The 12,788-nt window shown below is 40.4% G+C and overlaps 1 protein-coding gene across 1 annotated transcript in view; it reads right to left on the reverse strand.

The window, feature by feature from the left end:
* Nucleotides 1-12,788, reverse strand: part of LOC118545741 (butyrophilin subfamily 1 member A1-like) — a 58,188-nt gene that overhangs the window by 20,586 nt on the left and 24,814 nt on the right. The window contains 1 exon segment of the mRNA XM_078054364.1: nucleotides 11,012-11,359. Coding sequence (XP_077910490.1) covers nucleotides 11,012-11,359 — 348 coding nt within the window.

Raw genomic sequence — 12,788 nt, forward strand, 5'->3', positions numbered from 1 at the left:
AACTGAGGGTTCTAGAGGGGAGGGGGTTGGGAGGATGGGTTAGCCTGGTGATGGGTATTGAGGAGGGCACGTTCTGCATGGAGCACTGGGTGTTATGCACAAACAATGAATCATGGAACACTATATCTAAAACTAATGATGTAATGTATGGGGATTAACATAACAATAAAAAAATTTTTTAAAAAAATTTTAAAAATAGAGCTACCCTATGACCCAGCAATTGCACTACTGGGTATTTACCCCAAAGACACAGATATAGTGAAAAGAAGGGCCGTATGCACCCCCATGTTCATAGCAGCGATGTCCGCAATAGCCAAACTGTGGAAAGAGCAGAGATGCCCTTGAACAGATGAATGGATAAAGGAGATGTGGTCCATATATACAATGGAATATTACTCAGCCATCAGAAAAGATGAATACCCAGCTTTTACATCAACATGGATGGGATTGGAGGAGATTATGCTAAGTGAAATAAGTCAAGCAGAGAAAATCGATTATCATATGGTTTCACTTATTTGTGGAACATAAGGAATAACATGGAGGACATTAGGAGAAGGAAGGGAAAAATGGGGAGGGGGAATTGGAGGGAGAGATGAACCATGAGAGACTATGGACTCTGAGAAACAAACAGGGTTTTAGAGGGGAGGGGGGAGGGGGGATGGGTTAGCCCAGTGATGGGTATTAAGGAGGGCACGTACTGCATGGAGCACTGGGTGTTATACGAAAACAATGGATCATGGATCATCACATCAAAAACCAATGATGTATTGTGTAGTGACTAACATAACATAATAAAATTTAAAAAAATAAAAATAAAATAAAAATTATTTTTTATTTTTCATTTTTAGAGTCATGTTCTATCCCTTCATAGTAGTTAACCTTAATTTGGTATATATATTAGTTGTTCCCTCTTTAAAATTTTGGGATACAGTTTCTTCTAGCAGATCGAAATATACCCTAAATCTCTAGTGTATGGCTTTATTCTAGTCTCCTGCCTGATCACATTCTCTCCCTTTTTTTTTTTAAATCCTCTTGTTTCTTTTTTCAACCAACTACTTATCTTATCAATTCCTTTTATAAAATCTTTTATAATTTTCATCTTTACAGTCATATTCCATCCCTTCATCATATTTACCCTTATTTTTGTACATATGTAAGTTTTCCTTTCTTTAAAATTTTGGGAGACACTTTCTTCTAACAGACCAAAATACACCCAAAATCTAGTGTGTGGCACTGATCTATGCACCAGCCTGATCATATTTGATCACATTCTTTTGTTTGTTTGTTTGTATTTTTTTTTCTTTTTTCTTTCTTTCCCTTTCTTTTCCCCCAGTTTCAGGTCTCTTCTGATTTGTTTAGTGTACATTTTTCTGGGGACGTTGTTACCCTGTTAGCATTGTGTTCTCACATTCATCTGTTCTCCTCTAGACAAAATGACAAGACGGAAACATCACCTCAAAAAAAAGGCCAAGAGGCAGTACCGACTGCCAGGACCCTAATCAATACAGACATTAGTAAGATGTCAGAACTAGAGTTCAGAATGATGATATTAAATATACTAGCTGGGCTTGAAAAAACATGGAAGTTATTAGAGAAACCTTTTCTGGATAAATAAAAGAACTAAAATCTAACCAAGTCGAAATCAAAAAGGCTATTAATGAGGTGCAATCAAAAATGGGGGCTCTAAGACATGTATCATATGACCTCACTGATATGAGGAATTCTTAATCTCAGGAAACAAACTGAGGGTTGCTGGAGTGGGGGGGTGGGGTGGGAGGGATGCGGTGACTGGGTGATGGTCACTGGGGAGGGTATGTGTTCTGGTAAGCGCTGTGAATTGTGCAAGACTGTTGAATCTCAGATCTGTACCTCTGAAACAAATAATGCAATATATGTTAAGAAAGAAAAAAAGAAGAAGCAGAATGTAGCAGGAGGGGAAGAATGAAGGGGGGGAAATCGGAGGGGGAGAAGAACCATGAGAGACAATGGACTCTGAAAAACAAACTGAGGGTTCTAGAGGGGAGGGGGGTGGGAGGATGGGTTAGCCTGGTGATGGGTATTGAGGAGGGCACGTTCTGCATGGAGCACTGGGTGTTAGCACAAACAATGAATCATGGAACACTATATCTAAAACTAATGATGTAATGTATGGGGATTAACATAACAATAAAAAAAAAGCGCAAGAAAAAAAAAATGGGGGCTCTAAGTGCTAGGATAAATGAGGCAGAAGAGAGAATCAGTGAGATAGAAGACCAAATGATGGGAAATAAAGAAGGTGAGAAAAAGAGACATAAACAGCTACTGGATCACGAGGGCAGAATTCGAGAGATAAGTGATACTGTAAGATGAAACAATATTAGAATAATTGGGATCCCAGAAGAAGAAGAAAGAGAGAGAGGGGCAGAAGATACATTGGAGCAAATTATAGCAGAGAACTTCCCTAATATGGGGAAGGAAACAGGCATAAAAATCCAGGAGGCACAGAGAACCCCCTCAAAATCAATAAAAATAGGTCAACACCCTGACATCTATAAAACTTACCAGTCTCAGAGACAAAGAGAAAATCCTGAAAGCAGCTCGGGAGAAGAGATATGTAACCTACAATGGTAGAAACATTAGACTGACAACAGACCTATCCACAGAGACCTGGCAGGCCACAAAGGACTGGCATGATATATTCAGAGCACTAAATGAGAAAAATATGCAGCCAAGAATACTATATCCAGCTAGGCTGTCATTGAAAATTGAAGGAGAGATAAAAAGTTTCCAGGCAAACAAAAACTAAAGGAATTTGCAAACACGAAACCAGCCCTACAAGAAATCTTGAAAGGGGTCCTCTAAGCAAAGAGAGAGCCTAAAAGTAATATAGACCAGAAAGGAACACAGACAATATACAGTAACAGTCACCTTACAGGCAATACAATGGCACCAAATTCATATCTTTCAATAGTTACCCTGAATGTAAATGGGCTAAATGCCCCAATCAAAAGATACAGGCTATCAGATTGGATCAAAAAGCAAGAGCCATCAATATGCTTTCTGTAAGAGACTCATTTTAGACCCAAAGACACCTTCAGATTTAAAGTGAGGGGGTAGAAAACAATTTATCTTGCTAATGGACATCAAAAGAAAGCTGGGGTGGCAATCCTTATATCAGACAAAGTAGATTTTAAACCAAAGACTATAATAAGAGATGAGGAAGGACACTATAGCCTACTTAAAGGGTCTATCCAACAAGAAGATCTAACAATTGTAAATATCTATGCCCCTAACATGGGAGCAGCCAATTATATAAGGCAATTAATAACAAAAGCAAAGAAACACATCGACAACAATACAATAATAGTAGGGGACTTTAACACCCCCCTCACTGAAATGGACAGATCGTCTAAGCAAAAGAGCAACAAGGAAATAAAGACTTTAAATGACACACTGGACCAAATGGACTTCACAGATATATTCAGAACATTTCATCCCAAAGCAACAGAATACACATTCTTCTCTAGCGCCCATGGAACATTCTCCAGAATAGATCACATCCAAGGTCACAAATCAGGTCTCAACTGGTACCAAAAGGTTGGGATCATTCCGTGCATATTTTCAGACCACAGTGCTTTGAAACTAGAACTCAATCACAAGAGGAAAGTCAGAAAGAACTCAAATACATGGAGGCTAAAGAGCATCCTAGTAAAGAATGAATGGGTCAACCAGGAAATTAAAGAAGAATTTAAAAAATTCATGGAAACCAATGAAAATGAAAACACAACTGTTCAAAATCTTTGGAATACAGCAAAGGCAGTCCTAAGAGCAAAATATATAGCAATACAAGCCTTTCTCAAGAAACAAGAAAGGTCTCAAATACACAACCTAACCCTACACCTAAAGGAGCTGCAGAAAAAACAGCAAATAAAGCCTAAACCCAGCAGAAGAAGAGAAATAATAAAGATCAGAGCAGAAATCAATGAAATAGAAACCAAAAGAACATTAGAACACATCAACGAAACTAGGAGCTGGTTCTTTGAAAGAATTAACAAGATTGATAAACCCCTGGCCAGCTTATCAAAAAGAAAAGACAAATGACCCAAATAAATAAAATCATGAATGAAAGAGGAGAGATCACCACCAACACCAAAGAAATACAATTGTAAGAACATATTATGAGCAACTGTATGCCAGCAAATTAAATAATCTGGAAGAAATGGATGCATCCCTAGAGATGTATCAACTACCAAAACTGAACCAGGAAGAAATAGAAAACCTGAAAAGAACAAGAGGTAGTCCCGACTGCCAGGGACCTACTCAATACGGACATTAGTACGATGTCAGATCTAGAGTTCAGAATCATCACTTTAAAGATACTAGCTGGGCTTGAAAAAAGCATGGAAGTTATTAGAGAAACCCTTTCTGGAGAAGTAAAAGAACTAAAATCTAACCAAGTAGAAATCAAAAAGGCTATTAATGAGGTGCAATCAAATATGGGGACGCTAACTGCTAGGATAAATGAGGCAGAAGAAAGAATCAGTGAGATAGAAGACCAAATGATGGAAAATAAAGAAGCTGAGAAAAAGAGAGATAAACAACTACTGGATCACGAGGGCAGAATTCGAGAGATAAACGATACCATAAGACGAAACAACATTAGAATAATTGGGATCCCAGAAGAAGAAGAAAGAGAGAGAGGGGCAGAAAGTATAATGGAGCAAATTATAGCAGAGAACTTCCCTAATTTGGGGAAGGAAACAGGCATCAAAATCCAGGAAGCACAGAGAACCCCTCTCAAAATCAATAAAAATAGATCAACACCCCGACATCTAATAGTAAAACTTACGAGTCTCAGAGACAAAGAGAAAATCCTGAAAGCAGCTCGGGAGAAGAGATATGTAACCTACAATGGTAGAAACATTAGATTGGCAACAGACTTATCCACAGAGACCTGGCAGGCCAGAAAGGACTGGCAGGACATATTCAGAGCACTAAATGAGAAAAATATGCAGCCAAGAATACTATATCCAGCTAGGCTGTCATTGAAAATTGAAGGAGAGATAAAAAGCTTCCAGGACAAACAAAAACTAAAGGAATTTGCAAACACGAAACCAGCCCTACAAGAAATCTTGAAAGGGGTCCTCTAAGCAAAGAGAGAGCCTAAAAGCAACATAGACCAGAAAGGAACACAAACAATATACAGTAACAGTCACTTTACAGGCAATACAATGGCACTAAATTCGTATCTTTCAATAGTTACCCTGAATGTAAATGGGCTAAATGCCCCAATCAAAAGACACAGGCTATCAGATTGGATTAAAAAACAAGACCCATCCATATGCTGTCTGCAAGAGACTCATTTTAGACCCAAAGACACCCTCAGATTTAAAGTGAGGGGGTGGAAAACCATTTACCATGCTAATAGACACCAAAAGAAAGCTGGGGTGGCAATCCTTATATCAGACAAATTAGATTTTAAACCAAAGACTGTAATAAGAGATGAGGAAGGACACTATATCATACTTAAAGGGTCTATCCAACAAGAAGATCTAACAATTGTAAATATCTATGCCCCTAACATGGGAGCAGCCAATTATATAAGGCAATTAATAACAAAAGCAAAGAAACACATTGACAACAATACAATAATAGTGGGGGACTTTAACACCCCCCTCACTGAAATGGACAGATCGTCTAAGCAAAAGATCAACAAGGAAATAAAGACTTTAAATGACACACTGGACCAAATGGACTTCACAGACATATTCAGAACATTCCATCCCAAAGCAACGGAATACACATTCTTCTCTAGTGCCCATGGAACATTCTCCAGAATAGATCACATCCTAGGTCATAAATCAGGTCTCAACCGGTACCAGAAGATTGGGATCATTCCCTGCATATTTTCAGACCACAATGCTTTGAAACTAGAACTCAATCACAAGAGGAAAGTCGGAAAGAACTCAAATACATGGAGGCTAAAGAGCATCCTAGTAAAGAATGAATGGGTCAACCAGGAAATTAAAGAAGAATTTAAAAAATTCATGGAAACCAATGAAAATGAAAACACAACTATTCAAAATCTTTGGGATGCAGCAAAGGCAGTCCTAAGAGGAAAGTATATAGCAATACAAGCCTTTCTCAAGAAACAAGAAAGGTCTCAAGTACACAACCTAAGCCTACACCTAAAGGAGCTGGAGAAAGAACAGCAAATAAAGTCTAAACCCAGCAGGAGAAGAGAAATAATAAAGATCAGAGCAGAAATCAATGAAATAGAAACCAAAAGAACAGTAGAACAGATCAACGAAACTAGGAGCTGGTTCTTTGAAAGAATTAACAAGATTGATAAGCCCCTGGCCAGACTTATCAAAAAGAAAAGAGAAATGACCCAAATCAACAAAATCATGAATGAAAGAGGAGAGATCACAACCAACACCAAAGAAATACAAACAATTATAAGAACATATTATGAGCAACTCTATGCCAGCAAATTAGATAATCTGGTAAGTAATGGATGCATTCCTAGAAATGTATCAACTACCAAAACTGAACCAGGAAGAAATAGAAAACCTGAACAGACCTATAACCACTAAGGAAATAGAAGCAGTCATCAAAAATCTCCCAAAACACAAAAGCCCAGGGCCAGATGGCTTCCCAGGGGAATTCTACCAAACATTTCAAGAAGAATTAATACCTATCCTTCTGAAACTGTTCCAAAAAATAGAAATGGAAGGAAAATTTCCAAACTCATTTTATGAGGCCAGCATTACCTTGATCCCAAAACCAGACAAAGACCCCATCAAAAAGAAGAATTACAGACCAATATCCCTGATGAACATGGATGCAAAAATTCTCACCAAAATACTAGCCAATAGGATCCAACAGTACATTAAAAGGATTATTCACCACGACCAAGTGGGATTTATCCCTGGGCTGCAAGGTTGGTTCAACATCCGCAAATCAATCAACGTGATACAATACATTAACAAAAGAAAGAACAAGAATCATGATCCTCTCAATAGATGCAGAAAAAGCATTTGACAAAGTACAGCATCCTTTCTTGATCAAAACTCTTCAGAGTATAGGGATAGAGGGTACATACCTCAATATCATAAAAGCCATCTATGAAAAACCTACAGCGAATATCATTCTCAATGGGGAAAAACTGAGAGCTTTCCCCCTAAGGTCAGGAACGCGGCAGGGATGTCCACTATCACCACTGCTATTCAACATAGTATTGGAAGTCCTAGCCACAGCAATCAGACAACAAAAAGAAATCAAAGGCATCCAAATTGGCAAAGAAGAAGTCAAACTCTCACTCTTTGCAGATGATATGATACTTTATGTGGAAAATCCCAAAGACTCCACCCCAAAACTGCTAGAACTCATACAGGAATTCAGTCAAGTGGCAGGATATAAAATCAATGCACAGAAGTCAGTGGCATTCCTATACACCAACAACAAGTCAGAAGAAAGAGAAATTTAGAAAGAAAAAAAGAAGAAGAAGAATGTAGCAGGAGGGGAAGAATGAAGGGGGGGAAATTGGAGGGGGAGAAGAACCATGAGAGACGATGGACTCTGAAAAACAAACTGAGGGTTCTAGAGGGGAGGGGGTGGGAGGATGGGTTAGCCTGGTGAGGGGTATTGAGGAGGGCACGTTCTGCATGGAGCACTGGGTGTTATGCACAATGAATCATGGAACACTATATCTAAAACTAATGATGTAATGTACGGGGATTAACATAACAATAAAAAAATTAAAAAAAAAAAAGAAATAGAAAACCTGAACAGACCTATAACCACTAAGGAAATTGAAGCAGTCATCAAAAATCTCCCAAAACACAAAAGCCCAGGGCCAGATGGCTTCCCAGGGGAATCTACCAAACATTTCAAGAAGAATTAATACCTATTCTTCTGAAACTGAAAAATAGAAATGGAAGGAAAACTTCCAAACTCATTTTATGAGAACACCAGTACCTTGATCGCAAACCAGACAAAGACCCCATCAAAAAGGAGAATTACAGACCAATATCCTTGATGAACATGGATGCAAAAATTCTCACCAAAATACTAGCCAATAGGATCCAACTGTACATTAAAAGGATTATTCACCACAACCAAGTGGGATTTATCCCTGGGCTTCAAGGTCAGCTCAACATCTGCAAATCAATCAATGTGATACAATACATTAATAAAAGAAAGAACAAGAACATATTATCCTCTCAATAGATGCAGAAAAAGCATTTGACAAAGTACAGCATACTTTCCTGATCAAAATTCTTCAGAGTATAGGGATAGAGGGTATATACCTCAATATCATAAAAGCCATCTGTGAAAATCCCACAGCCAATATCATTCTCAATGGGGAAAGACTGAGAGTTTTCCCCCTAAGGTCAGGAACGCGGCAGGGATGTCCACTATCACCACTGCTATTCAACATAGTATTAGAAGTCCTAGCCACAGCAATCAGACAACAAAAAGAAATAAAGGGCATCCAAATCAGCAAAGAAGAAGTCAAACTCTCACTCTTGGCGGATGATATGATACTTTATGTGGAAAACCCAAAAGACTCCACCCCAAAACTGCTAGAACTCATACAGGGATTCAGTAAAGTGGCAGGATAAAATCAATGCACAGAAATCAGTGGCATTCCTATACACCAACAACAAGATAGAAGAAAGAGAAATTAAGGAGTCGATCCCATTTACAATTGTACCCAAAACCATAAGATACCTAGGAATAAATCTAACCAAAGAGGCAAAGAAACTGTACTCAGAAAACTATAAAATACTCATGAAAGAAATTGAGGAAGACACAAAGAAATGGAAAAACGTTCCATGCTCATGAATTGGAAGAACAAATATTGTGAAGATGTCAATGCTGCCTAGAGCAATCTACACATTCAATGCAATCCCCATCAAAATACCATCCACTTTTTTCAAAGAAATGGAACAAATAATCCTAAAATTTGTATGGAACCAGAGAAGACCCTGAATAGCCAGAAGAATGTTGAAAAAGGAAATCAAAGCTGGTGGCATCACAATTTCAGACTTCAAGCTCTATTACAAAGCTGTAATCCTCAAGACAGTATGGTACTGGCACAAAAACAGACACAGAGATCAATGGAACAGAATAGAGAGCCCAGAAATGGACCCTCAACTCTACGGTCAACTAATCTTCAACAAAGCAGGAAAGAATATCCAATGGAAAAAAGTCTCTTCAACAAATGGTGTTGGGAAAATTGGACAGCCATATGCAGAAGAATGAAAATGGACCATTTCCTTACACCACACACAAAAATAGATTAAAAATGGATGAAAGACCTCAATGTGAGACAGGAGTCCATCAAAATCCTAAAGGAGAACACAGGCAGCAACCTCTTCAACCTCAGGCACAGCAACTTCTTCCTAGAAAGATCGCCAAAGGCAAGGGAAGCAAGGGCAAAAATGAACTATTGGGACTTCATCAAGATAAAAAGCTTTTGCACAGCAAAAGAAACAGTCAACAAAACCAAAAGACAACCTACAGAATGGGAGAAGATATTTGCAAATGACATATCAGATAAAGGGCTAGTATCCAAAATCTATAAAGAACTCATCAAACTCAACACCCAAAGAACAAATGATCCAATCAAGAAATGGGCAGAAGACATGAACAGACATTTTTCCAAAGAAGACATCCAAATGGCCAACAGACACATGAAAAAATGCTCAACAGTGCTCGGCATCAAGGAAATCCAAATCAAAACCTCAATGAGATATCACCTCACACCAGTCAGAATGGTGAAAACTAACAAGTCAGGAAATGACAGATGTTGGAGGGGATGCAGAGAAAGGGGAACCCTCCTACACTGTTAGTGGGAATGCAAGCTGGTGCAGCCACTCTGGAAAACAGTATGGAAGTTCCTCAAAAAGTTGAAAATAGAGCTACCATATGACCCAGCAATTGCACTACTGGGTATTTACCCCAAAGATACAAATGGAGGGATCTGAGGGGGACATGCACCCCGATGTTTATAGCAGCAATGTCCACAATAGCCAAACTGTGGAAATAGCCAAGATTTCCATCGACAGATGAATGGATAAAGAACATGTGAGATATATATATATATATATATATATATATATATATATATATATATGTATATACACACACACACACACACACACACACAATGGAATATTATGCAGCCATCAAAAGGGATGAAATCTTGCCATTTGCAACGACATGGATGGAACTGGAGGGTGTTATGCTGAGCGAAATAAGTCAATCAGAGAAAGGCATGTATGATATGACCTCACTGATATGAGGAATTCTTAATCTCAGGAAACAAACTGAGGGTTGCTGGAGTGGTGGGGGGTGGGAGGGATGAGGTGGCTGGGTGATAGACATTGGGGAGGGTATGTGCTATGGTGAGCGGTGTGAATTGTGTAAGTCTGTTGAATCACAGATCTGTACCTCTGAAACAAATAATACATTATATGTTAAAAAAAAAAAGAAGAAGAAGAAGAAGATAGCAATAAGGGAAAAATGAAGGGGGGGAAATCATAGGGGGAGAGGAACCATGAGAGACTCTGAGAAACAAACTGAGGGTTCTAGAGGGGAGGGGGGTGGGGGGTGGGTTAGCCTGGTGATGGGTATTAAAGAGGGCACGTACTGCATGGAGCACTGGGTGTTATACGCAAACAATGAATCATGGAACACTACATCAAAAACTAATGATGTAATGTATGGTGATTAACATAACATAATAAATTTTAAAAAAGATTAACCACCAAAAAAAAAAAAAAAAAAGGAAAAAAAGAAACTCTGCAGGGCAGGGCTCGTGTTTTGGTTCAGTGATGTCTCCAGGTGCCCAGAAGGGGATCTGGCACTTAGTAGAGATTCTATATATTCACACTGAATTAATGAGTAAGTGAAGACCCTCCTTTCCCTAATCTGTAAAATGAGGGGCTGATTTACTTGGCCCTGAGTTTGTTCCCAACTCCAATACTACAGCACCCTAAATATAGATCAACAACCCACCTACCTGCCACCTTCAGTTCCAAACTGGCAGATTCACAGAAGCTTCCCTTTCTGAAGAAGCAGGTATATAGGCCATTGTCAAAAGCCTGGACATTGTGGATGTGCAGGATGGCCTCCCCCCAGGTGAGGAATTCCTTCACCAGTGAGGTCCGCCCTGTGTACTGGGCCAACTGCTCCTCTCTCTGCTCCTGCTGGTTTTGATAGATGAACACAGCTTCTGTGAAATTTGAGTGGAACCACCGCAGCTCCATGTTCTCCACATTCATGGCCGGGAACACACGACATGGCAGCATGATGTTCCTACCCAGCACTGCCACAATGGGGTCCGAGGAGCCAATCACCACGAACTCCTCTGTAGACACAGACGTAGGAGTGAGAAAGCTGGAGAGATGAAGGACAGGGGCAGGGAACACACTGTCAGGTGGGAGGCCCTGATCTGAGGGACTTGGCTGTGACCACTCTGAATCAGGGCAAGGTTGTGCTTTAACAACTTAGAGACCCAGCAATGATGTCAAAGAGACTCCCTCAGCAGCCTGTGCTCCTGGCTCCAGGTCTTCCATGAAGGACTCTCTAACTCAGTGGTTCTAACCTTCCATGAGCATCACAATCACCAGGAAGGCTTGAGAAACACAGACTGCTGGGCTCCAGCCCCAGAACATCTGGTTCAGCAGTTTTGGGGTGGGTCTAAGAATGTGTATTTCTAGGGGTGGTAGGGATTCTGTTACAAATATTCCAGGGACCACAGTCTGACATCCATAGCTCTAACCTGCCTCCTCTTAGGACAGGACTGAAAACTGACCAAAAAGAACCTGTGGCCTAGGTGGGAACTCTCTGCTTCTTCAGCCACACTCAGGAACTTACCCAGAGCTGCTCCTAAGTTAAATATTTGTCCCCATATCTTAGTACTCTGCTGAATTACATGTGCACTAATAACTAGAGCCCACAGCTATTTCTGTTAAAACCTGCCCCCACTCCATCAATCACAGGACCCAAATCACTACTTGTTACAAAGGAAGGTTCACTTCAGTGGCACACCCCTCACAGGCCTTGGTCTTCTGAGAACTGATGGACATGTCACGACAGGACACTTCTGCAGAAAGACCCCAGCTGGACCTCAGAAGAGTGACTTCTCACCTCCTGTGCTACTCAACTTCAGGTGAGTCACTATATGTCTCACCTGCCGGATGACAGTGACTAGGCTCCCTGTGACCATTCTCTCCCCAACTATTCTCTCTCAACCTGTAAGCAAAACCATGTCCCTCCTCTGCTCAAAGCCCTACAATGGCTCCACAGTTCTCCCACGTGGCCCACGGGCCCTATAGGGATGACACCCCCCCACACACACTGCTCTCTGACCCCCAATGCTTGCTTCTCTCCCTCTCGCTTACTCTGCTCTAGGCAACACTTACCTCCTTGGCTCCTTGAACACCCAGGCACACTGCCGGCTTTGCTCTGGCTGCTCTGCATGATAGAAAGCCTCAATCCAGGGGGATCCTCACAGGATGACACACCACCTCCACCAAATTTCATTCCCATCTCACTGCCTACACTGACCACCTTATGGAGCACCTTGTGGAGCCTGCCCACAGCCCTCCTGCACCCCTCACTTCCACACCCTGCTCTACTTCCTTGTCCCATGCTCTCCATTCCTCTAACAGACGTAGATCATATGGGGTTGTGGTATTTACTGCTCCCTGTCTCCTGCCAGAATGAGCTGTGTGAAGACAGATACTCTCTCATTTTGTACATAGAGTAGCACCTAACACACATTGGACACCCTG

This window comes from Halichoerus grypus, chromosome 9, assembly GCF_964656455.1.
Source record: "Halichoerus grypus chromosome 9, mHalGry1.hap1.1, whole genome shotgun sequence".
Classification (NCBI taxonomy): domain Eukaryota; kingdom Metazoa; phylum Chordata; class Mammalia; order Carnivora; family Phocidae; genus Halichoerus; species Halichoerus grypus.